Source organism: Blennius ocellaris (assembly GCF_963422515.1).
Source record: "Blennius ocellaris genome assembly, chromosome: 11".
NCBI classification, from domain to species: Eukaryota; Metazoa; Chordata; class Actinopteri; order Blenniiformes; family Blenniidae; genus Blennius; species Blennius ocellaris.
Genome location: NC_137660.1, coordinates 29,461,996 through 29,487,144, shown reverse-complemented (window position 1 = coordinate 29,487,144; position 25,149 = coordinate 29,461,996). Strand labels below are relative to the sequence as shown.

The following is a 25,149-nucleotide window of genomic DNA, read 5'->3' as shown; positions in this document are numbered from 1 at the left end:
GCAGAGACTCCTGGCCCTGTGCAGAGTCCCGCCGGCCGTCAACCAGGTCCGTCTGGTCCCGAACCGGAGTGACTCTGGTTTCTACACGACAGGATTTGACTGATTTTTAACGTTTCCATCGAATAACTACGGAATAATTGAACTTCTAAAAAGACAAAAGAGCTGCACTGAAAGCTTCAGTTGTTCTGAGCCCAGACGAGTGGTTTCGGTAGAATCCGGTGTGTTTCGGTTCTCAGAGTCCGTCTGGACGTTTCCCTGCAGGTGGAGCTTCATCCTTACCTGGTCGACGCCCACATGATGGACTTCTGTCGGTCTGAGAACATCAGGCTGGTCGCCTTCAGCCCCTTCGGATCGCCGGCCCGGCCGCCGCACGAGTAAGACCCCGCAGCACCTGAACGCACCTCAATGCTCCTGAACGCACCTGAACACACCTGAATGAAGCGCCTTAATGCACCTGAACACACCTGAACGAGCCCCCCAGGGGGCTCAGCGTCTGTTGCCATGGAGACACTTCCGAGCTCAGTGTTTCCCAGCGATGTCGCGACCCGACGGGCTCGTTAGCATCGACATGAGCTAAAGGCTAACATCAGTTCCACAAGCGTTGCGTTGGCGAAGGTCTTGACTCTACCGAGTTATCTATTTTATCACACACTTACCGAGAAAAGCGGTCCCCCCCACCGCCCCCCCGCTGAATAGAGCCTCTTCCTCCTGCCAGGCTGAGAGACGACGGGGATCCACACAAGATCCTGGAGGATCCGGTGGTGCTCGACATCGCCAAGAGACACAGACGCAGCTCCGCCCAGGTGTGTGTCGTGTCCTCAGGTGTGTGTGTCGTGTCCTCAGGTGTGTGTGTCGTGTCCTCAGGTGTGTGTGTCGTGTCCTCAGGTGTGTGTGTGTGTGTGTGTGTGCTCAGGTGTTGCTCAGGTTCCACGTGCAGCAGGGGGTCGCCGTCATCCCAAAGAGCGACAAACCTCATCACATCCTGGAGAATTCTAAAGTACGAACTTTTCCTCCTCCTCACCGTCGAAACGCTCCCGACTCAAAAACACATTCATCGTGCAGCCTTCCAGGCCTTTCCAGGCCTTTCCAGGTCTATAAACAAAAGGTCCAGACTAGCAGGGACCCGGTCCTGAGTACCGTCGTGTACGACACCGTGCCGAGTTGTAGTACGACAGTTTATAGACTTTACCTTCAGACAGAAGCGCCACAGACCTGGTCCAGGTCCTGGACAAGGTCCTGGACAAGGTCCTGGACCAGGTCCAGCTCCTCACATAATTTTTCTTATTAGGAAATCCCACATTTACCAGGTTTCCCTGTTTGAAACTGAGCTGATTTAAAGTGAGGATCAAAGTCTAGCGCCCCCCCCACTTCAGTGGTGAGGACAGGAACTGCACGCGGGACCAGAACCTTCATTAAGCAGTGAAGATTCACCGTCTCCTGCACCGATAGAAACTAATGGAACGATTTAACACGCGATCGTGACGGAACTGAAAGCGAACAAGAAAGAAAAGAAAAGAAAAGCAGTTCACCACAATGAAAAACTTTAAACGTTTAAATTGAACAGTTACTGAAGCTCAAGTTCACCAGTTTGACAGAGAAGTAAAAAGTTTATTACATGAGACTCAATGAGTGTGTGTGTGTGTGTGTGTGTGTGTGTGTGTAGATCTTTGACTTCAGCCTGACCCCAGCAGACATGGCGGCCCTGGGCGGTCTGAACCGGGGCTGGAGGACTCTTCCTCTGGACCAGTGAGTTCAGTCTGTTTGTCTTTTAAACAGAAACTAAATAAATAAATAACTAAAACGTGACACACACACACACACACACACACACACACACACACACACACACACACACACACACACACACACACACACACACCTGTTTGTCTCTCAGGTTCAGGTCTCACCCCTACTACCCGTTCCAGTGAGGCGACGTCGCCCCCCGGTGGAGAGACTGGAGACCTGCAGTCTTTATTCTGTTTGATTAAAACGTCTCAGGAAGAGACTCTGGTGCACGTCATCTGTTAACACACACACTCACACTCACTCGCACACACACACTCACTCGCACACACACACACACACACACACACACACACACACACACACAGACTCACTCTCACACACACACACACACACACACACACACACACACACACACACACACACTCACTCGCACACACACACACACACAGACACACACAGACACACACACACACACACACACACAGACTCACTCTCACACACACACACACACACACACACACACACACACACACACACACACAGACTCACTCTCACACACACACACATACACACACACACACACACACACACACAGACTCACTCTCACACGCACACACACACACACACTCTCACACACACACGCACACACTCACTCACACACACACACACACACACACACACACACACACACACACACACTCACTCACACACACACTCGCATTCACACGCACACACACTCTCACACACACACTCGCACTCACACCCACACACACACAGACTCACACACACACTCACACCCACACACACACAGACTCACTCACACCCACACACACACACACACAGACTCACACACACACACACACACACACTCTCGGGGGGGGGGCCTTCAGGAGTCTGTTTCAGGGTCTTTGCGACGCCCCTCCCCCTCCCCCCCTCCCCCTCCCCCCTCGGCCTCACTGTACAGACGCAGGCCGCCGCCCCGGCGTTGCTCTCGGGCAGGTCGGGCCCCCGGGTCCACTGGCGCCCGTCGGGGTCGTACACCTGGACGCCGCTGAGGAACTCCATCCGCTCCCAGCTGTAGCCGCCGAGCACGAACACCCTCCCGCCCCACACCGCCGCCGCCGCCTCGCTGTTGGGGTGCAGCAGCGGCGCCACGCGGGTCCACTGGCGGTGGCGCGCGTCGTACGCCTCCACCCGCCGCGTGTCGTGGTGCTCGGCCACGCCGCCGCCGCGGTTGGCGCTGCCCCCGATGGCGTAGACCAGGTGGCGCAGGGCGGCCATGCAGTGCCAGCTGCGCGCCTCGCGCATGGGCTGGAGCTCCGCCCACCCGCCGTCGTCCCGCGACGGGTCGTAGCTCAGGAAGTCGCTGCGGAAGGCGCCCGCCATGCTGTCCTGGCCGCCGGAGACGTACAGGACGCCCTCGTGGACGGCGCCGCCGTGGCCGTACGAACTCCTGCGGGGCGCACGGAGGTCAGTGTCTACGTTTGCGGGTGACGTGCTAGCGCTTGTCATGCTAGTGACACACACACACACGCTGAGGTCACATTGTGAGGTCACTGATGTCACTGTGAGGTCACGTTTCGGGCGACTTGCTAGCGCTTGTCATGCTAGTGACACACACACACACGCTGAGGTCACATTGTGAGGTCACTGATGTCACTGTGAGGTCACGTTTCGGGCGACTTGCTAGCGCTTGTCATGCTAGTGACACACACACGCTGAGGTCACGCTGTGAGGTCACTGAGGTCATGCTGTGAGGTCACTGAAGTCACATTTCGGGTGCCTGCTAGCGCTTGTCATGCTCGTGAAAACGGCAAAACTCTCTTTACGACTTGGGAGGTTCGTTTCCATGACAACGGTGTGAGACTGACTGAGGTTACGGAGCCGATTATCTACTAGAATGTTGATGATCTATATTTTCTATACAAACCCCCCCCCCCCCCCCCCCCCCCCGGCCACAGCGCCCCCCGGTGGCCCGGCGGGCGAAACCGCACGGCGAGACTTTTCCTTTAACGTTGTCATGGAAACGGATCAAAGCGAAGAGTTCGTCTCTTACTTCGGGAGCCCGGAGGCGAAGGACCAGCGGTCCTGGGCCGGTCTGTAGACCTCCACCGAGGACTGCGCCCCCGTGTGGTTCCGCCCCCCCACCGCGATCAGGCCGCCGCCCACCGCCGCCAGGAAGAAGTCCGAGCGCTTCACGTTCATCGGCGCACACTGCGTGGAAACGGCGGTGTCAGGCGTGCGGCGGGAAAACAGGAAGTGCCCCCCCCACTCCCACCTGGAGGGTCTGCCCCCCCCCCCCCCCACCCCCTCCGTTACCCGGGTCCACTGGCGGTCCCGAGGGTCGTATCTGTGCAGCAGGTCGCAGGCCGTGTCCCCCTCGCCGCCGCCGCCGCTGGACGTGCTGCCGCCGGCGGCGAACACGAAGCCCCCCAGCACCGCCACGCTGTGGTGGCTCCGCCACACCGGCAGCGCCGTCTCCTCCGCCCAGGAGGCCCCCACCCCCGGGGGGGTGGCGCCGCCGCCGCCGTCCAGCCGGCTCACGCTGGACGTCAGGCGCTGGCCGCGCTCGAACACCTTGGACACAAACACAAACCTCATCATCCGCCTGGTTGAGCAGCCAGGCCTGCAGGGGGCGCTGTGACGACAGGCAGGAAGCCACGGCAGCCAATCAGAGTCCTGGAGAAAAAACTCCGCCTCCCCGGTTTCCAGGAATCATCGGAGCTGGTTTACCACACTATACCATTGGTGTTATTATTATTATTATTACTGATATATATATATATTGTTATTTTAATGCTACCATTATTAGTAGTACTATACACGAGTATTCTACACTATTACACATTGTTATTATGTGTATTATTGTTATTATTATTATATAATGCCTACTTCTAATGGCTCTGCCACTGCACCTTACTATTTATTATCTTGCTTTGATCTCGTCTTACTTCTAAGTGCCCATGTTCCGTTCTGTGTTTTACTTTATGTCTTATACCCAGATACTTTTATAGTTTTATTTTTTACTTTTATTTCTATTCTATTGTATTTTATAATATTCGTATGTACCAGATTGCTGCAACAAGACAATTTCCCTTCGGGGAAGAATAAAGTAATTACTTAGCTACCTACCTAGCTAGCTACCTTCCCACCTACCTACATACCTACCTAGCTAGCTACCTAGCTACCATCCCACCTACCTACCTTTCTACCTACCTAGCTACCTTCCCAACTACCTGCCTACCTTTCTACCTACCTACCTACCTAGCTAGCTAGCTACCTACCTACCTAGCTACCTTCCCACCTACCTACTTAGCTACCTACCTACCTACCTAGCTAGCTACATACCTAGCTACCTTCCCACCTACCTACCTACCTTTCTACCTACCTACATACCTAGCTAGCTATCTACCTACCTAGCTACCTTCCCACCTACCTACCTACCTACCTACCTAGCTAGCTACCTAGCTACCATCCCACCTACCTACCTTTCTACCTACCTAGCTACCTTCCCAACTACCTGCCTACCTTTCTACCTACCTACCTAGCTAGCTAGCTACCTACCTACCTACCTACCTACCTAGCTACCTTCCCAACTACCTGCCTACCTTTCTACCTACCTACCTAGCTAGCTAGCTACCTACCTACCTACCTACCTACCTAGCTACCTTCCCAACTACCTGCCTACCTTTCTACCTACCTACCTAGCTAGCTAGCTACCTACCTACCTACCTACCTACCTAGCTACCTTCCCACCTACCTACTTAGCTACCTACTACCTAGCTAGCTACATACCTAGCTACCTTCCCACCTACCTACCTACCTTTCTACCTACCTACATACCTAGCTAGCTATCTACCTACCTACCTACCTAGCTAGCTACCTTCCCACCTACCTACCTACCTACCAACCACCTAGCTACCTAGGTACCTACCTAATGTGTAAACACAAGAAACATGTTGGTTATTTTTTCTAAACGTGAGGTTTTCTGGGCGTCCACCAGGGGGCGCGGTGCCGCGGCCTCCTCACCTGTCCTCCGGTGAGCAGCAGCCGGTCGACGCCCCCCCGCAGCGCCGTGCGCCGGGTCTGCAGGACGGGCCGGGCGAGGACGTCCCGCTGGTACCGCAGCGCCTCGTCCACCAGCTCGCGGGCGGCGCCGTCCTCCGCCAGCGCCCGGTCGGCCAGCTCCGCCTCCACCGCCGCCACCAGGGGGAGCCGGACCAGGGAGAGGAGGCGGTGGGCGTGGCCGGAGCGCTCCGGCGCGTGGGCGAGCCACTGGAGGGCGGCGCGGAGCAGCGAGCGCTCGCCGTCCCGCTGCACCTGAGGGGCGGGGAGGGGGACGGTGACATCATCAGACCGAGACGCGCTCTGGTTTCACCATCAGGTGACGGGACTCAGCCCGGAGGACTCACCTGGTCACCGGAGGACTCACCTGGTCACTAGAGGACTCACCTGGTCGCTGCAGAGGTAGCAGGTGAGCTTGTTGAGCGAGGTGCGCCGCAGGAAGTCGGCGGTGAGGGACAGCGCGGCGAAGCGGTGGAGGACGAAGCGGTCGATGAAGCGGTCGAGACGCTCCAGCTGGTAGAAGACGGCCAAGTCCTGCAGGTCCAGGTACGAGTCCTGGTCCACCTGCTGCTCCAGGTACTGGCAGCAGAAGTCCACCGCACGCAGCACCTGAACACAGCGGAGGTCACTGTGAGGTCACTGTGGTCACTCTGTGAGGTCACTGAAGTCACTGTGAGGTCACTGATGTCACTGTGATATCACACTGTGATGTCACACTGTGAGGTCACTGAAGTCACTGTGAGGTCACACTGTGAGGTCACTGTGATGTCACACTGTGAGGTCATTGTGATGTCACACTGAGGTCACTGTGATGTCACACTGTGATGTCACACTGTGAGGTCAGTGACGTCACTGTGAGGTCACACTGAGGTCATTGTGAGGTCACACTGTGAGGTCATTGTGATGTCACAATGTGATGTCACACTGAGGTCACTGGTCACTGTGATGTCACACTGTGGTCACACTGTGAGGTCACATTGTGATGTCACACTGTGAGGTCATTGTGATGTCACACTGTGAGGTCACACTGTGATGTCACACTGTGATGTCACACTATGAGGTCATTGTGATGTCACACTGTGAGGTCACACTGAACTCTGAAGAAAGTGAGTTTGGCGCCACCTGCAGGAGGTGAGCCGCCTGCAGCACGCCGCCGACGTTCCCTCCGTCCAGCCGCAGCTCGCCGCTGTACAGGAAGTCCACCACCGCCGTCAGGCCCTCGAAGGACAAACCCCCCAGCGCCACCTGCAGACCACCGGGGGCGCCGCGTTACTCTTCACATCGCCTGCCTCTTAAAGGAGCCGTCACCTGGAGTCGTCTTCAAAACAAGTCTTCAAACTTGTGAGGATTAAAACGATCTAACGTGGAGTTTGTTCTGTTCTGACGCCTCCTGACTGGTACGGAGGTCTGGTGTGGCGGCTGGCCGCGGGAATGCCAAACATAGTGATAGCATAGCGGTAGCATCGCAATAACACAGTGATAGCATATTGATAGAATAGCAATAGCATAGCGATAGCATATTGATAGTATAGCAATAGCATAGCGGTAGCATATTGATAGCATAGCGATAGTATAGCAATAGCATAGTGATAGCATAGCGATTGTATAGTGATAGTATAGCGATAGCATAGCGAAAGTATAGAAATGACATAGCGATAGCATAGCGATAGTGTATATATAGAAATAGCATAGCGATAGTATAGAAATAGCATAGCGATAACCTAGCGATAGGATAGCAATAGCATAGCGATAGTATAGAAATAGCATAGCGATAGCATAGCAATAGTATGATAGCATAGCGATAGTATAGAAATAGCATAGTGATAGTATAGAAATAGCATAGCGATAACAACGATAGCATAGCGATATGTTTTGACGCCGCGGCTAAATAGAACAGATATGGCGATTATGACCCTGGCCTCCTGTGGTGACCCCGTTCGGCGGTGCGCCCCCTAGTGGCCCGTTCTGGTTTGAACAAAGAGCCTAAAGTAAAAACACCTCCTGCTGCTGCTCCTCCTTCATGCCCGAGGTGAACATGGCGTCAAAGTAGGGGCAGGAGCCGGCGAGCAAGGCACGGTGGGCGGGGAGGCGGCGGCCGCCGGCCACCAGGACCACGTCGCAGAACCGCCCGAGCCGCCGCAGCCGGCCGAAGGCCTGCAGGACCTCGGAGGCCTGACCCCCCCACTGGAAGACCTGCAGGACGGCCAGAGGTCAGAGGTCAGAGGTCAGACTCCCCCTCCCCCCGTCTCACTCGGGAGCAGAAACAGGATTGAGGAATCGAGCTCTCAACCTCAGACGACTCGCCGGCGAGACGCGTCTGACCCGGTCGGTCCATCCTGGTCCTGCAGAGGTCTGAGACACACGTCCTCGTTAAGACTCTGCACAACTTCATGATTAATCAACACACACACACACACACACACACACACACACACACACACACACACACACACACACACACACACACACACACACTCTCACACACACACACAGTGTAAATTCCAGATATTAAGTTTTCAAACCACCATGCAAACTGTACAATCAGCCGTGGTGCCTTCACGGCCCGTTGATATGCTGGGATTTTTCCACTTTCGTTAACCGGCGCTGATTCTCACGTGTGAGCGCGCAGCAGCGGGTCACCGGGTTTCACGCAGCAGCGGCTTAAAAAAAAAGGCGAAAAACGCGCAATTCCGGAACATCGGGACCGTCAAATTGCGCCGTTTTGTCCTCCGCCGCACGGAGAATCGTAACCCCCGCCCGCCGGCGCTGTCACGGTGACATTTGACCGGGATTTTCACGGTTTTTCCCCCCCCCGAGGCTCAGCCGCGGCGCCGCGACGCTTCCGGTCGCACGCCCAGCGACACAAAACAAACGCACCTCGGCTCGGCTTTTCACAATAAAAGCACAGTGACACAGTGACGCGAACTTCATTCAGGTTTAATTTCACGCAGAAAGAAAATAAATAAAAATATTAAGTTGAACTTAAATCATTCACAAAATGTTTTACATCCAAAAACGTAAATCAACCCGGTTAAACACCCAAAACGGCTAAATATGATATAAATTGACTCACATTTCATACGATTTTTACAGCTTAAATAATAATGATGTTTTCTGTGAATTTTTGGAATTATATTATTTTAAGTTTATAAAGTGTAAGCATTTAGTACAGTAAATAAAACATAATAGTGTTTTAAATCCCGAAATAATGTCTTAAGTGAAAGCAGTGATCTGAGAGCTTTGATCTTTTTATTACGTAACTATACTAATATTGAGGATAAATAAATGCATGAATAAATACAACTTTTTTTTGCTTCTCAAAAAAGTTTGTTCGTTTCTTTTACTTTCTTATATTATTTTTTATATTTTAGCTTTAATTTAGCATAATCTATTATTTTAAAATGTTATTTTTAAAATTTTCTTTCAATATATATTATATATATATTTTTTTGTTTAATATAATTCAGGTTACTGCTTTAGATTGAAATCGAGTCTCTTCAACCGGAAATTGCTGTGACGTCACATTGTTTCCTCGACCAATCGGAGGCCTTCCTTTTCTGAACGTTCAACAGCAGTAGCGTCACGCAGTGTTGGACAAATCCGGAATTCTTTGAAATATTGATTTACTACGATGTTTATCGTTTTGCAGCTTGAGACTAAAACTGTGTCAAATGTGATTTAAGACCAATTTAAGCTGCTCGCATCCACAGAAATAAACGAAATAAATACAAACACATGAACCCAAAAGAATCTTATATAATGCAGAATTGATCAATTACCGCTGAAACCTCATATAGACATGAAGCCCGGGGACCGACTGGGCCTCAACTAAAATGTATAAAATACTAAAAGTGTCCAGACAAGAAATTAATAAATTAGTCTACAGATTTATATTATGAATATTATATTTCTAGTGAAGTTATACATGAATGTGCATGTTTGTAGGACATTGAACATGAAAGCTTTTAAACAGAGGAGGAGGATTAAGAGATGATTCTTCATAAATAGAAAGTTTTTGTATGATTGGATGAAGTGAATCTATCTATCTATGTGAACAGTTGTAATCAGTTATTTCAGCTTCTTGTGATTTAAAATTATATAAAATTGTGTGATTTCTACTTGAATTTATTCACGTTTGAAGAAAAGAGTAGAAAAAGGCCCAGAACTATTTAGACGCAGTAAAAGTATCGTATCGTTAAAGTAACTATACTTCCACCAGTAGTGATTTAGAGGAGATCACGTGGTGTGACGTGACTCCCAGCAGGGGGCGCCTAGGAGCAGGAGGAGGAGGAGGAGGAGGAGGTGGAGCAGGAGGAAGAGGAGGAGGAGCAGGAGGAGGAGGTGGAGGAGGTGGAGGAGCAGGAGGAGGAAGAGGAGGAGGTGGAGGAAGAGCAGGAGGAGGAGGAGGAGGTGGAGGAGGAGCAGGAGGAGGTGGAGGAGGAAGTGCAGGAGGAGGAGGAGGAGGAGGTGGAGGAGGAAGAGCAGGTGGAGGAAGTGCAGGAGGAGGAGGTGGAGGAGGAGGAGGTGGAGGAAGAGCAGGAGGTGGAGGAGGAGGAGGAGGAAGAGCAGGTGGAGGAGGAGGAGGTGGAGGAAGAGCAGGAGGTGGAGGAGGAGGAGGAGGAAGAGCAGGTGGAGGAAGTGCAGGAGGAGGAGGTGGAGGAGGAGGTGGAGGTGGAGGAGGAGGAGGTGGAGGAGGAGGAGGAGGAGGAGGAGGTGGAGGAAGAGCAGGAGGAGGAGGAGGAGGAGGAGGTGGAGGTGGAGGAAGAGCAGGAGGTGGAGGAGGAGGAGGAGGAGGTGGTCTCAGTGGTCTGTTCCCTCCTGGTCCTGATCACCTCCATAAGCCTGAGCTGACCTTTGACCCCTGAGCGGGTTCACCAGCCGGCCTGCTGGCGGTCAGCACGAAGGAGTAATAGATTACAACTGAACCTGATGAATACAAACTTCTTTGTTTTTATTATATAAAAAAAAAAAACATTTTTTCACCGTTTGATTGTCACAATAAAGCTCATCACCGTTAATTCACTTGGAATTTAAATCCAAACGAGTCTGGACTGATTAAAGCCAGATGTATTTACTAAAAGACCGACAGGAAGTGAGGGGTAGTCTCTTCAGAATAAAAGTGGCAGGTTCTGAGTATTGAACCCCGGAGCAGCTTTAAACTTTTAAAACAAACTCAAATGTTGGAAATGACAAAATAAAAGCACCAAGAGAGACACGACCGCCACAATAAAACCTGGAACGTCGATGTAAGAAACATTAGAATGACAATAAATTACTAAAACTCTTTGAAAAGTTTGCAAGACGACAACAATCATGTTAAAAATCTGTGAACATGCGACGTCCAAAAAAGACGCCTTATAAAAGGTACAAACAGACTTAATTACAAATAGACATTTATTTACCACAAAGTGACTCCAGAGATGCAAAATGACTCAAGTGGGAAACAACAGAGATGTTGAAAATACACCAATTAGGTGAAAAAATGGAAAGATGAACAAATATTATTCAAAAAGCAAAATATATTAGTGTAAAATGACCCGCTAAAGATACAAAATGCATCGAATTTAGATTAAAGTGACCAAAATCCGACAGAATGTGACTGTGGGGAAGCAAAAGAACGAACTGATGCCTGCAAAATTGCCCAAATAGAACACAATGACAATAAAACGCAAACTGACCAGAGAGAAATCAGAGATATCGAGGATTACGTTTCACAAGGACATATTGATATTTGGAAATTCACCAAAAAAAAAAAAAAAAATGGATACAAACACAGAAAAATCACCAGATACAGACAAAAAAATGACCACAACTATGTGATATGAACAATTAAATGATCCTGATAGAGACAAAATCAGGTGGATTGGGATTCTTGGGATACAAAATGACTCAAATGAACAAGTATATATATATATATATATATATATATATATATATATTCAAAAAGACAAAACAAATGCAGACACAAAATTACCTAAAATAAAATACCAGAAGAACTAATCGTGAATTAAACGTGATTCTGGAGATGCAAATTGACTCAAATGAACAAATATATATATATTTATTATGTCTGTATTTTTGTGTTTTGTGTCTGTCTGTTTTTGTTTTTTGAATATATATATTAAAAAAAAAGTATATATAGACACAAAATGACCTAAAAAAATACTTGAAGAACAAGAATTAATCGTGAATTAATCGTGACTCTGGACGCAAAATGACTCAAAAGCACAAATGGTAAAAAAAAAAAAAAAAAAAAAAAAAAAAAACACCTAAAAGGGACACGAGAAGACAAAACGAACAACCACTTCCGGTCTCGCCGGGATCTTATTGTGAAGCGGCGCGCCGCGGTGCGCGCGCGCGCATTGCAGGCGGCTTGACGGCGGGGCGGCGCGGGAGGAGGAGGAAGAAGAGGAGGAGGAGGAGGAGGAGGACGTAGAGTCTGCAGAGTCTGCGGGGCTCGTGTGACTGTCTGCGGCTGCAACCTGACTGACGAGCATCACCGCCGCCGCCACCGACGCCCACATCCAGGAAATGAGCCGCGCCGCGCGCAGGAGTCCCGCCGTCTGCTGCCGCCGCCGCCGCCAGTCCCGTTAAGTCTCGCTAAGTCTCGCCGCCTCGCGCAGCACCGCTCCGCCGCCACCGGGACTCGCTTTGTGTCGGATGCGCTTCGTCAGCTCCACCTTTTCTCCCAACTGAGTTCGTCCTCCGCCCGGACCCCCACCACCACCACGACCCCCGACCCCCGACCCCCCCCCCCACCACGACGCCCGGAAAAATGACACACATCGACAAGGACGGCTGCAGAGACGCGTACAACCAAGTGCGGGACGACAACACGGACACCAACTGGTGAGTGAAGCGACGCGCTGCGGACTCCCTTGAGAAAACGCGGATTTCTGACCCTTCCGCGCTTTTTGAGCCCCGAACGCGGCCCGTTCGCCGAAAACACCCGCGCCGCCCGAAAGACGCGTCCCCGTTTTTGACTTCGGCTGCAGAAAAATTCCCACCGACGTCCGTTAAGTGAGCGTTTTTTGCGGGTGAAACGCGGGACTCCGTGCCGCGTCACCGCCCACTGCGCCGGCCGCTCGGCGGAGGAGCGCCCAACTTAACGGGCGTCTTTTTTTTTTTTTTTTTTTTTTTTTTTAGATAAAACTTAGAATTTGATGAAAACAAACCCCGCTCCACTGAATCTACCCCAGCCGAATTAAAGACGGGTAATTAAACACGCATTAAATTTAATCCGTTGCCGTTTTCACGCTGCGTTTTCACACGTTTTACACGCGAACGCGTGGAATTCCTGGAAATCTACACGGACTTTCGCCGACTTCGTCTGGCGTTCGCGCGAGAACGAGACATTGTGCATTGTCTCACTCTGGATGGATGGAGGGATGGAGGGGATGGATGGAGGGATGGATGCTCGTGCTTTTTGCTGCAGATATTTATGAGGAGGCAGAGGAACAATTCAAAGTGTGGGCGCAGCTCGGGGGGGGGGGGGGGGGGGGGTTCCTGCGCACTCCGCACGCGGCTGATCTGTATTCTGCGCGTTCCGCGGCCACACACCGCACAGTTATCGGGCCCAGCGGGGGAGAAGTAATTTCCTTTGTCCTGTATTCAGAGAGGAAAACGTCGGAGCGGGTGACACTGACACACGAGGCGCAGGGGCAGCAGGAGGGGATTTTATTGTTTGGCTTTATTTATTTATTTTGGTGCGTAAATCAACAGATTTAGTTGCAAATCTCCCTTCCTTCCTTCCCTTCCCTTCCCTTCCCTTCCTTGCAGGGCCGTGTTCACGTATGAGGGCTCCAAGATCGTGGCTGCAGGACAAGGCACCGACTACGACGACTTCAAGAAGATGTGCACAGGTTAGCCGCCCCGGAACGCTTCTGCTGTAACTCGGCTTGACTTGGCAGGACGTTAATCCTCCCTTTAAGCCCCGGGTCGGCCTCCGTGCTGCCAGGGCCCCGTGTATTACACCGCGTAAGCCGCTCTGCAACGCCGCGGTCCTCCGGGGGGGCGAGTCGTGGCCCGGAACCTTCCTCCCAGGTTGTGGGTGTGGTGCTTCGCTCACAGGCTGCAGAGCCTCGGGCCTCGCATTCCTGCAGGAGCGGCGTCGAGTCTCGTGCAGCAGCTCCGCTGCCGGTTCCTGCTCAGATGATCATCATCATGACGACGATGACGACGACGATGATGATGATGATGACACGCGCTCCTCTTTGCCTTATTTAGCCGTGAAGCTGCAGTGTGAGGAGGAGGAGGAGGAGGAGGAGGAGGTCTTTAACTCAGCAGGGGGTGAAGGTGGAAGGAAACACCACCACAAGAAGATACAGGAGGAACCTGAAGTGACCGAAGTCACAGGAAATGACTTTAGGGATGCAAAATGACTCAGATGTAGAAAAAAAAGAAGAAATGCAACAGAAAAAACAATAATTATGGACAAAACGAAACCAAAAAGATCCTGGATTCACTTAAAAGAAACCAAAAGCAGAACAGAAAATAGCTTTAGGGATGCAAAATGACTCAAATGAACAAATATAAAGATAAAAAGAATAAGATACAACAGAAAAACCAACAATTTCGGACAAAACGAAACTAAAAAGATCCTGGATTCATTTAAAAGAAACCAAAAAGATCCTGGATTCACTTAAAAGAAACCAAAAAGATCCTGGATTCACTTAAAAGAAACCAAAAGCAGAACAGAAAATGACTTTAGGGATGCAAAATGACTCAAATGAACAAAAAAAGAATAAGATACAACAGAAAAACCAACAATTTTAGACAAAACAAAACCAAAAAGATCCTGAATTCATTTAAAAGAAACCAAAAAGATCCTAGATTCATTTAAAAGAAACCAAAAATATCCTGGATTCATTTAAAAGAAACCAAAAAGATCCTAGATTCATTTAAAAGAAACCAAAAATATCCTGGATTCATTTAAAAGAAACCAAAAATATCCTGGATTCATTTAAAAGAAACCAAAAAGATCCTAGATTCATTTAAAAGAAACCAAAAATATCCTGGATTCATTTAAAAGAAACCAAAAAGATCCTAGATTCATTTAAAAGAAACCAAAAAGATCCTGGATTCATTTAAAAGAAACCAAAAAGATCCTGGATTCACTTAAAAGAAACCAAAAAGATCCTGGATTCATTTAAAAGAAACCAAAAAGATCCTGGATTCACTTAAAAGAAACCAAAAAGATCCTAGATTCACTTAAAAGAAACCAAAAAGATCCTGGATTCATTTAAAAGAAACCAAAAAGATCCTAGATTCACTTAAAAGAAACCAAAAAGATCCTGGATTCACTTAAAAGAAACCAAAAAGATCCTAGATTCACTTAAAAGAAACCAAAAATATCCTGGATTCACTTAAAAGAAACCAAAAATATCCTGGATTCACTTAAAAGAAACCAAAAAGATCCTGGATTCATTTAAAAGAAACCAAAAAGATCCTAGATTCACTTAAAAGAAACCAAAAAGACCCTAGATTCACTTAAAAGAAACCAAAAAGATCCTGGATTCATTTAAAAGAAACCAAAAATATCCTGGATTCACTTAAAAGAAACCAAAAAGATCCTGGATTCATTTAAAAGAAACCAAAAAGATCCTGGATTCATTTAAAAGAAACCAAAAATATCCTGGATTCATTTAAAAGAAACCAAAAAGATCCTGGATTCATTTAAAAGAAACCAAAAAGATCCTGGATTCATTTAAAAGAAACCAAAAATATCCTGGATTCATTTAAAAGAAACCAAAAAGATCCTGGATTCATTTAAAAGAAACCAAAAAGATCCTGGATTCATTTAAAAGAAACCAAAAAGATCCTGGATTCATTTAAAAGAAACCAAAAAGATCCTGGATTCACTTAAAAGAAACCAAAAAGATCCTGGATTCACTTAAAAGAAACCAAAAAGATCCTGGATTCACTTAAAAGAAACCAAAAAGATCCTGGATTCACTTAAAAGAAACCAAAAATATCCTGGATTCACTTAAAAGAAACCAAAAATATCCTGGATTCACTTAAAAGAAACCAAAAATATCCTGGATTCATTTAAAAGAAACCAAAAATATCCTGGATTCACTTAAAAGAAACCAAAAAGATCCTGGATTCACTTAAAAGAAACCAAAAAGATCCTGGATTCACTTAAAAGAAACCAAAAGCAGAACACAAAATGACTTTAGGGATGCAAAATGACTCAAAAGAACAAATATGATAACAGAAAACATAGATAATCACACATTAACAGAAAAAAAACAACTAAATATAGAAACAAATTGACCAGAATTCTGCCAGAAAGCTACTGGATTATCTTGAAAATGACCAAAATCAGACAGAAAATGACTTTAGTGATGCAAAATGACTCAAATGAACAAATATAATGATAAAAAAAGAAGATGCAACAGAAAAACCAACAATTACGGACAAAACTAAACCAAAAAGATCCTAGATTCACTTAAAAGAAACTAAAAGCAGAACAGAAAATAGCTTTAGGGATGCAAAATGACTCAGATGAACAAATACGACCGAAATCAAGATGAAACAACAGAAAAAAAACTAAGAAATGCAGACAGAAGGTGAAAACAAAGATACTGGAGTCACTTGAAACTGACCTCAATCAGGAATAAATTAAAAAAAGGTGCAAAATGACTCAAATGAACAAAAAACATAGATAATCACACATTAATAGAAAAAAAACAACAACTAAATATAGAAACAAATTGACTAGAATCCTGCCAAGAAGCTACTGGATTATCTTGAAAATGACCAGAATCGGACAGAAAACGGCTTTAGGGATGAAAAATGACCAAATCCCCAAAAATGATACAATAACAAAATACAGTAAAAAAACAAACCAAAAAAATACAAAATATGTAGAGAATTATATCAAAAGGGAACAAAATCTGAAAGAAAATGACTTTAGGGATCCAAAATCGGTCAAAATAATAAATAAAACGACAAAATAATGTAACGAAGCCCAAATATAGAAACTAAGAAAATAAAATGCGGAAGCGTTTTCACCAGAAGGTTCGTCGTCTGGGAGAATGAATCGGTGGAAATGGAGAAAATCTGAATTTATTCAACGTCCGAAAGGGAAAAAAAAACCCTAAATGTTGTCACTTGAAAGATATTCAGGAAAGTAAAAGCAGCTGGTTGGTCCTCCGGGGAGTCGGAGGCGTCCAGCACTGCAGGAATGTCGGGGTGTGTTCTGCTGAGTCATGCTCTGGGGGCACCACCGGGATTTTCACACTTCTCCAGGTTCTCCGTTCTAAAGCTGTTTGACGTTCTGCGTTAGTGTTGGTTCCTAAAGTGTCCAGGAGACACGGCACCGCTGCTAGCATCAGTAGCTTCTAGTTCTATAGGTCTATGGCCCTGCTCCTCCTGCTGCTAGCTTCTAGTTCTATAGCTCTATGGCCACGCTCCTCCTACTGCTAGCTTCTAGTTCTATAGCTCTATGGCCACACTCCTCCTACTGCTAGCTTCTAGTTCTATAGCTCTATGGCCACACTCCTCCTACTGCTAGCTTCTAGTTCTATAGCTCTATGGCCACACTCCTCCTACTGCTAGCTTCTAGTTCTATAGGTCTATGGCCCTGCTCCTCCTGCTGCTAGCATTATTAGCTTCTAGTTCTATAGGTCTATGGCCCTGCTCCTCCTGCTGCTAGCGTCAGTAGCTTCTAGTTCTATAGGTCTATGGCCCTGCTCCTCCTGCTGCTAGCGTCAGTAGCTTCTAGTTCTATAGGTCTATGGCCCTGCTCCTCCTGCTGCTAGCGTCAGTTGCTTCTAGTTCTATAGGTCTATGGCCCTGCTCCTCCTGCTGCTAGCGTCAGTAGCTTCTAGTTCTATAGGTCTATGGCCCTGCTCCTCCTGCTGCTAGCGTCAGTAGCTTCTAGTTCTATAGGTCTATGGCCCTGCTCCTCCTGCTGCTAGCATCAATAGCTTCTAGTTCTATAGGTCTATGGCCCTGCTCCTCCTGCTGCTAGCGTCAGTAGCTTCTAGTTCTATAGGTCTATGGCCCTGCTCCTCCTGCTGCTAGCGTTTGTTGCTTCTAGTTCTATAGGTCTATGGCCCTGCTCCTCCTGCTGCTAGCATCAGTAGCTTCTAGTTCTATAGGTCTATGGCCCTGCTCCTCCTGCTGCTAGCATCAGTAGCTTCTAGTTCTATAGGTCTATGGCCCTGCTCCTCCTGCTGCTAGCGTTATTAGCTTCTAGTTCTATAGGTCTATGGCCCTGCTCCTCCTGCTGCTAGCGTCAGTAGCTCCTCAGAACTTGTAGTCATTGATTGTTGTGGTTATTTGATGACATCACAGCCCGCGGTGTGTGGGGGGGGGGTTACCTCATCTTTTCTCAACACATGATTGACGAGCCGGGGTTTTACAATCCTTCACTCTGGGACCCGTGTTAAAAAAAACGCCTCGTATGGACGACAGGCCAGAAACATCTGGTCCTGGTGTGGGCGGGGCCTCGGGTCCTGGTGTGGGCGGGGCCTCGGGTCCTCATCGCAGCCTGCACACAGGCCAGACCATATTTGGGTTGTGGTGGAGGCCACGCCCCCCGGAGGCGGAGGCCACGCCCCCCGGAGGCGGCTCGGCTTTCCACCTTTTGATCTGCAGACATGATTCATTCAGAACCGTTGGTTTTCTGCCGAGTCATCATCACCCCGTTTTTTTTTTTTTTTTTTTTTTTTCTTTCTGCGGCAGGAAGCTGCTGAGTCAGCGTGGAGATAAAGGGAAGTTAGTGTGTGTGTGTGTGTGTGTGTGTGCGTGTGTGTGTGTGAGGGTGGGTTTTCTCCCCCTCAGTCAGGACTTGCAGGCTCACTGCCAGGATCTATTTGCTCCACATCCTCTAAACCTCGCCGCGGCGCGGCCCTAAAGGTCGCCCGGAGGTCAAGGCGAAGACGCGCACATGCAAATCTGAGTACGCTGTGGAGATACACAAATCTGACCTGACGACGCAAACACAAATCCACGCTAGCCTCCTTTGCCTGCTTTGAATTATTAGTTTAAATGTTTGTTTTATATATATATATATTTGTTTTATTATATCAAATAAAAGGTAACAGATTCAAACAAGACTTTTACACATAAAGCAAATTATTGCAGGGAAAAAAATAGAAGCTACTAATAAATAAATCTGTTTTTCTACCTTTTTGAGCCAAGACACACTTTTGTCTTTGTAAAACTCTGGAGCCACACCACCACTTTCATCACTTTGATGTTTGTCTCCTTAGATTGGGGTGTGAGGTCACTGAGCGCGTCGTTAACATAAAATACATTATCGTCTAGACCAGTGTTTTTTTAACCTTTATTGAGTCAAGACACACTTTTGTCTTAGTAAAACTCTGGAGTCTCACCTCCACCTGAAAATGTTAAAAAGTTAAACTCTGTAGCCTCTATTAACAATATAAAGTCTTTCTCATCAAAGACATCAAAGTCATTCTCATCAAAGTTTGATCAACAGGAATCCAGTAAATCCAGAAAGCAAGGACTTTTTTTAATAGTGCCTCCCTCAGTGTGAAACCTGGACCTGATGGATGAAGAGCTGAGATCCTGGTTTTCAAAAACTTCTCCATCACTGTCACTGACACAGTACTTTGATACAAGATGGTAGCAGGAGGTGGAGATGAACCACACTGACGTCTGTCACTTTACATTTCACCGGCAAAGTTCTGTGCTGCCCTCTAGTGGTGAAGAGTATTTATACATGATGACTCTGCAACACACATGTTTTTTTTAGAAAATAAAGTGAAATGTGATCATTTCCCACGACTCACCGGAAAGCGTCTCCAGGATCTGGGGAATCGGTGTGAATAAAGTGTTTCCAGAGTTCCGGTCGCGGTTGGAGATGAAAGGGTTAATGATGTGGAGCGAATCACGTCTCCAGTGTTCGTTAAGTGTGCGGCTGATCCTCTGCAGACTGGAGGCCAGTGTTTCCCGCTAAGTCCGAACGTTTTGGACTCTTGAACGTTTGGCAGGATTTTTCTGCTGAGTCATGGTTTTGACGTCCAGCAAACCCGTGTCAAGGAAGGGGAAACGAACGAAATAACTTGAGTGTCGGTATAAATGTGTTTTTATTGCGCAATTTCTGGGATTGACTCCTGATCAATCGCACTTTTTATTCACGTTTTTTAATTTTAAGTTTTTTGCGGCACGTTGGTAAAATTCTGCGATCTGTTGTTCAGCTCTACTTCCTGTCCGGCTCCCCCCCCCCCCCCCCTCCCCGGACTTTCATCCCGTCACTACGTCCATTTTTTTTTTCTTGTTCATATTTCCGTCTCCTGGTCGCGTACAGACGTTAGCGCTGCAGTACCAGCGGGAGCCACGAGGGGGCAGCGTCGAGACCAGCCCATTCTGTTCCGTGTCCTCGGCACAGGAACGTCTCTGCGTCTGAGGAACTCCGCCCTCGTCTTCCTCCTTGGAGTTCGTAAAGTCAACTTCCTGTGGTTTAAGCGTGAAACGCGATGGTTTTTAGCATCTGGAGGAATGAAGGAAGTGCCGATTGTTGAAACGTCCACGATTCCAAGCTGCTGGTTTTGATGCGTCCCGAGTTTTTCCTGGAATTTTAGCACAGAAACGCTTGAGAAAAAAACATGAAATCAAATTTTTCCTTGGATTTAAGTAAGAATAGCGTTTATCCAACGTGTTCTCGGCGGCGTTAGCGTTAGCATTAGCTTCAGTAGCTTTCATGGCTGCTTTTGTTTTCCTATGCTTCCTAGTGGACAAATTAGAAACTGCTGATTGTTTGAGTCCTTCCGTCCAACCTGTCCTTGTCTCTCTCCGTCCCTCAGACGACGTCCGTCTGTTCGCCTTCGTCCGGGTGACGACGGGCGACGCCATGAGCAAACGAGCCAAGTTCACCCTCATCACCTGGATCGGCGAGAACATCGGCGGCCTGCACCGCGCCAAGATCAGCACCGACAAGACGCTGGTCAAGGACATCGTGCAGGTGAGCGGACGCCATGTTGGAAACGGTGGCGCGGAAACGACTCGTTTACAGAACGACGGCAAAAATAAGAAAATACGCCGCTGCTGCAGCGCAACCGTGGAGTGACCGTAGTTCTGCACATGCTCAGTAGAGGCCAGTCTGTAGTTCTGCACATGCTCAGTAGAGCCAGTCCGTAGTTCTGCACATGCTCAGTAGAGCTAGTTCTGTAGTTCTGCACATGCTCGGTAGAGGCCAGTCTGTAGTTCTGCACATGCTCGGTAGAGCCCGTCCGTAGTTCTGCACATGCTCGGTAGAGCCAGTCCGTAGTTCTGCACATGCTCGGTAGAGCCAGTCCGTAGTTCTGCACATGCTCAGTAGACCCCGCCCATAGTTCTGCACATGCTCAGTAGAGCCAGTTCTGTAGTTCTGCACATGTTCAGTAGAGACAGTCCGCAGTTCTGCACATGCTCAGTAGAGCCAGTCCGTAGTTCTGCACATGCTCAGTAGAGCCAATCCGTAGTTCTGCACATGCTCAGTAGAGCCAGTTCTGTAGTTCTGCACATGCTCAGTAGAGCCAGCCCGTAGTTCTGCACATGCTCAGTAGAGCCAGTTCTGTAGTTCTGCACATGCTCAGTAGAGCCCGTCCGTATTTCTGCACATGCTCAGTAGAGCCAGTCCGTAGTTCTGCACATGCTCAGTAGAGCCAATCCGTAGTTCTGCACATGCTCAGTAGAGCCTGTCCGTAGCTCTGCACATGCTCAGTAGAGCCAGTCCGTAGTTCTGCACATGCTCAGTAGAGCCAGTCCGTAGTTCTGCACATGCTCAGTCGAGCCCGTCCGTAGTTCTGCACATGCTCAGTCGAGCCAGTCCGTAGTTCTGCACATGCTCAGTCGAGCCCGTCCGTAGTTCTGCACATGCTCAGTCGAGCCAGTCCGTAGTTCTGCACATGCTCAGTAGGCTCCGTCAGAACCAGGCTTCCTCCGTCAGTCAGTATTCTCCTGGAACTTGGTGCTTTTATTTTGACAGTCGAATAGAGCATGTTGAAGCGTCGTGAAGAAACGGCCTCCCTGCTTGTATTGTAACTTGTGTTGTTGTTGTTGTTGTTGTTGTTTTCCTGCAGAACTTTGCCAAGGAGTTCACGATCAGCGAGCTGAAGGAGCTGGACGAGGAATACATCCGCACCGAGCTCATCAAGGCGGGCGGAGCCAACTACGACGCTCAGGCCGAGTAGACCAGTGCCACGCTCCACTGGGAGGGAGGGGGCGGGGCTAGGGCTGTGAGGGGGCGGGGCTAGAGCTGGGTGGGGGCGGGGCTAGGGCCGCTACCTCTTGGGGAGAGGACGGAGGAGGACGGCCACATTAAACCGAGCTCGTTCACACGGCACTTAACAATCCCATGGATTATTGAGATTAATCACGTGACGGTGATTAATCCATGATTTCATACATGTCGTTCCTGTAATCTGGATTATTTCCTCCGTTCACATCCACGCACGGAGAACAAGTATATATAATCTTAAATGGTTGTAATCCAGGTTTAAGCCAGGTTATAATCCAGGATATTATCCAAATTATAATCCAGGTTTAAACCAGGTTATAATCCAGGATATAATCCAAATTATAATCCAGGTTTAAACCAGGATATAATCCATGTTATAATCCAGGTTTAAACCAGGATATAATCCATGTTATAATCCTGGTTTAAACCAGGTTATAATCCCAAATTATAATCCAGGTTATAATCAGGATATAATCCAAGTTATTATCCAGGTGTAAATCAGGATATAATCCAAGTTATAATCCAGGTTTGAACCAGGTTATAATCCAGGTTTACTCCAGGTTTACACCAGGTTTTAATCCAGTTTTAATCCAGGTTTTAATCCAGGTTTTGCAGTGTGAGATTGTTCTGCTCATGTAAACGAGCTCGGTCATTCTTCAGACGCTCAAACATAAAATTTTAACTCTCAGATCCGCTTTTAATTTCACCAACAAGGAAAAAACAAACGATAGACTGACGTGATCGAGAATAATTTCCAGACATTTAATCCCACTGGATTAATCTAAATCAAACAAAATAAGAAAACACATTTTGTTTATTTCATTTGATTCCCAAAATAAATTATGCATAAAAAAAGCACAAAAATCAACATTTATGCGTTTTGTCTGTACGACCTGGTTCGAACACTTTCAATAGTTTTTGATGTTAAAGGTACAAAAACAACCAAATAATCACTTCCAGTAGATTTTTCAGCTTCAGAACTTTGAGTTGTAACGAAGATAATTAGTCCTAAAAACTATAAATGTAACTTGGTTAGTTTGGGATTATTCTCAGATTAACCATAACCCACCACAATTCAATGATATAAACAGAATCTAGAATTCTAGAAATCTGGGATTTTTAATTTTCCTTCCAATTGAATTGAGTGAATTCCGGCCGGTGGCGGTGCGTTCATGGAACCCCGGAAAATGACCAATTATTGCTTCGGCGTTGAGCAAAAAAAAAAAAAAAAAAAAAAACTGGTTTCATTCACGAAAGTCAAGCAGTGGATGAAGTGTTTTGTACTGTGAATCCAATCTCTGAAGAATTTCCCACTTTCCCAGTGGGAAATTCCCAGGTTGTTTGGTTTATTTCTCGCACTTTGTCTTCATGGACATTCCCACTTTTTTTCCCCGCGCGGCTCATGAACGCACCACGACCGTTTCCTCGGTAACGTCCCACCGGAGGCAAACAGGAAGTGACCAGATATGGTCACGTGCACAATAACGGCTCAAAGCGCCGGTCCAGTTGAAATATTTTGGGGGGGGCGTGGCCTTCGTAGGGGGCGTGGCCTTCCTCCAGCGTCCTCGCCGCTCCTCTGGTTTCGTTGTGGCGTCGTCATCTCATGGGAAAGGTTTCCTGCAGGCGCCTGGCTTTAGTCGCGACACACTGAACCTCCAGGAGGAAGGACCTCCGTCACGGGGTGGGGGGAGGGGTGGAGGGAGGGGTGGAGGTCTTCCTCTCCGGTGTCTCATCTCACCATGTATCCATGCAAACTGTAACCGACTGTGTTTGACTGCCTTAGTCTCCCATGGAGAGAGGGGGCGGGGCATCATGGGAGCTTGTGGACTCTGCACTGTGATTGGCCGTCCTCCACTGCATTGGAAGTGTGTGGAGGCGGGGTTAGGGGCGGGGCATGGCGTGGCCCCTCCCTCCCCCCCCCGAAGCCGCCAGTTCTCGGTTGTAGCATCTCGTTTTGTTTTTAGTTTTTGGTTTTCCCCCCTTCCCTCCCCCCCGCCCCCCCCCCGCCCCGCCCCTCCCCCTCCCCCCGCCTCCGACACAATAAATAAATTAAAAGAAACTGCATTTTATTTTTTCTTTCTTCTCATACTTTTGGTTTTTCAGACGAATTTTATTTTCCCTTCAGAGTTTTTTCCCAGTTTAATTAGATTTTCTAAAAGCGTTGCTCACTTGGACGTTGGTGAAAATGGAGTTTTGCAAAAAAAAAAATGTCATGCAAAAAAAAAAAAAAGAAAAAGAAAAGTCAACGGGCACAAAATCAGTCATTTCAAAAATAAAATGGACATTTTTTTTTCCAAACTTGTTTCTTGGTGTCATTTTGTTGTTTTTTTCACTATTTTTTGTGAAGTTAAGATAATAAAGCTTAACTTATATTATATATTATCATCTAAACATTTACTGAAGAAATTAACGAGCTAATATTGGTTTGTTGTGCGCATGCTAGCTATTAGCCGTCATTGTCGCTAGCTCCCTCAACGTCCTCCGCTACAAGTCAGGAATCATTTAATGAGGCTTCACTTGTTTTAACAATTAACTTTTTCACGTCAACAATTGTTTTTATCAGTTTTGAAGCAGTTTTCTCCTGCTAGCTTCTCGCTAACGACTTTAGCAATTTACGCTTCATTCGTACAGATGAAAACGACGTTGCATGTTGCTTTACTCAATTACTTAATTGACTTAAGTTACTTGATTACTCGTGAAGCCGATTTCCTTTAAAATGTCTTTAAATTCATGAGGGAAGAAAATGAAACCTGGAGTTTCTTTCTGCTGCTGCTTCTGGCGGGAAGTCTGGTAGCTTAGCGGTAGCTTAGTGGTAACTTAGTGGTAGCTTAGTGGTAGCATAGAGGTAGCATAGCAGTAGCTTTGTGGTAGCATAGTGGTAGCTTTGTGGTAGCTTAGCGGTAGCTTAGTGGTAGCATAGCAGTAGCTTTGTGGTAGCTTAGTGGTAGCTTAACAGTAGCTAAGTGGTAGCATCGTGGTAGCATAGCAGTAGCTTTGTGGTAGCATAGTGGTAGCTTAGCGGTAGCATAGTGGTAGCTTAGTGGTAGCATAGCAGTAGCTTTGTGGTAGCATAGTGGTAGCTTAGTGGTAGCTTAACAGTAGCTAAGTGGTAGCATCGTGGTAGCTTAGCGGTAGCATAGTGG

General features: G+C 47.6%; 3 protein-coding genes across 5 annotated transcripts in view; 2 read left to right on the top strand and 1 right to left on the bottom strand.

Moving 5' to 3' along the window:
• LOC308136518 (1,5-anhydro-D-fructose reductase) overlaps positions 1-2,003 on the top strand; it is a 7,385-nt gene extending 5,382 nt beyond the window's left edge. Inside the window, exons 5-10 of one of the 3 annotated variants that reach the window (XR_013936831.1) lie at positions 1-46; positions 262-374; positions 716-822; positions 914-997; positions 1,664-1,746; positions 1,895-2,003. The exon at positions 1-46 is cut by the window's left edge and continues 71 nt beyond it. Coding sequence is in view for 2 of the 3 variants with exons in the window: in XM_080504862.1 (XP_080360988.1) it covers positions 1-46; positions 262-374; positions 716-803; positions 914-997; positions 1,664-1,746; positions 1,895-1,928 (448 nt within the window). In the remaining variant the exon portion in view is untranslated. The remainder of the gene's footprint in view (positions 47-261; positions 375-715; positions 823-913; positions 998-1,663; positions 1,747-1,894) is intronic. The other 2 variants (XM_080504862.1, XM_080504863.1) reach the window with 2 other exon arrangements.
• On the bottom strand, positions 1,995-8,799 carry klhl36 (kelch-like family member 36; the record flags this gene model as incomplete). The annotated part of the gene is made up of 10 exons (XM_080504830.1): positions 8,427-8,799; positions 8,102-8,163; positions 7,810-8,004; positions 6,934-7,056; positions 6,199-6,420; positions 5,776-6,066; positions 4,066-4,323; positions 3,803-3,960; positions 2,614-3,199; positions 1,995-2,021 (listed from the first exon to the last, which is right to left on the bottom strand). Exons 2-10 carry the CDS (start codon positions 8,144-8,146, stop codon positions 1,995-1,997), a joined length of 1,905 nt encoding a protein of 634 aa, XP_080360956.1. The 5' UTR covers positions 8,147-8,163; positions 8,427-8,799.
• A 3,441-nt stretch (positions 8,800-12,240) lies between these two features.
• cotl1 (coactosin-like F-actin binding protein 1) lies at positions 12,241-24,304 on the top strand. Its single transcript, XM_080504891.1, has 4 exons — positions 12,241-12,660; positions 13,591-13,673; positions 20,592-20,749; positions 21,849-24,304. Exons 1-4 carry the CDS (start codon positions 12,587-12,589, stop codon positions 21,957-21,959), a joined length of 426 nt encoding a protein of 141 aa, XP_080361017.1. The 5' UTR covers positions 12,241-12,586; the 3' UTR covers positions 21,960-24,304.
• The last annotated feature ends 845 nt before the right edge of the window (positions 24,305-25,149 follow it).

What these genes read in the sequence shown, in the direction of transcription:
- cotl1 (XM_080504891.1), top strand. Translation starts at nt 12,587, where the DNA reads ATGACACACATCGACAAGGACGGCTGCAGAGACGCGTACAACCAAGTG. An exon ending in GACAACACGGACACCAACTG is followed by an intron (nt 12,661 to 13,590) that starts GTGAGTGAAGCG and finishes CCTTCCTTGCAG; the next exon opens with GGCCGTGTTCACGTATGAGG. An exon ending in CTTCAAGAAGATGTGCACAG is followed by an intron (nt 13,674 to 20,591) that starts GTTAGCCGCCCC and finishes TCCGTCCCTCAG; the next exon opens with ACGACGTCCGTCTGTTCGCC.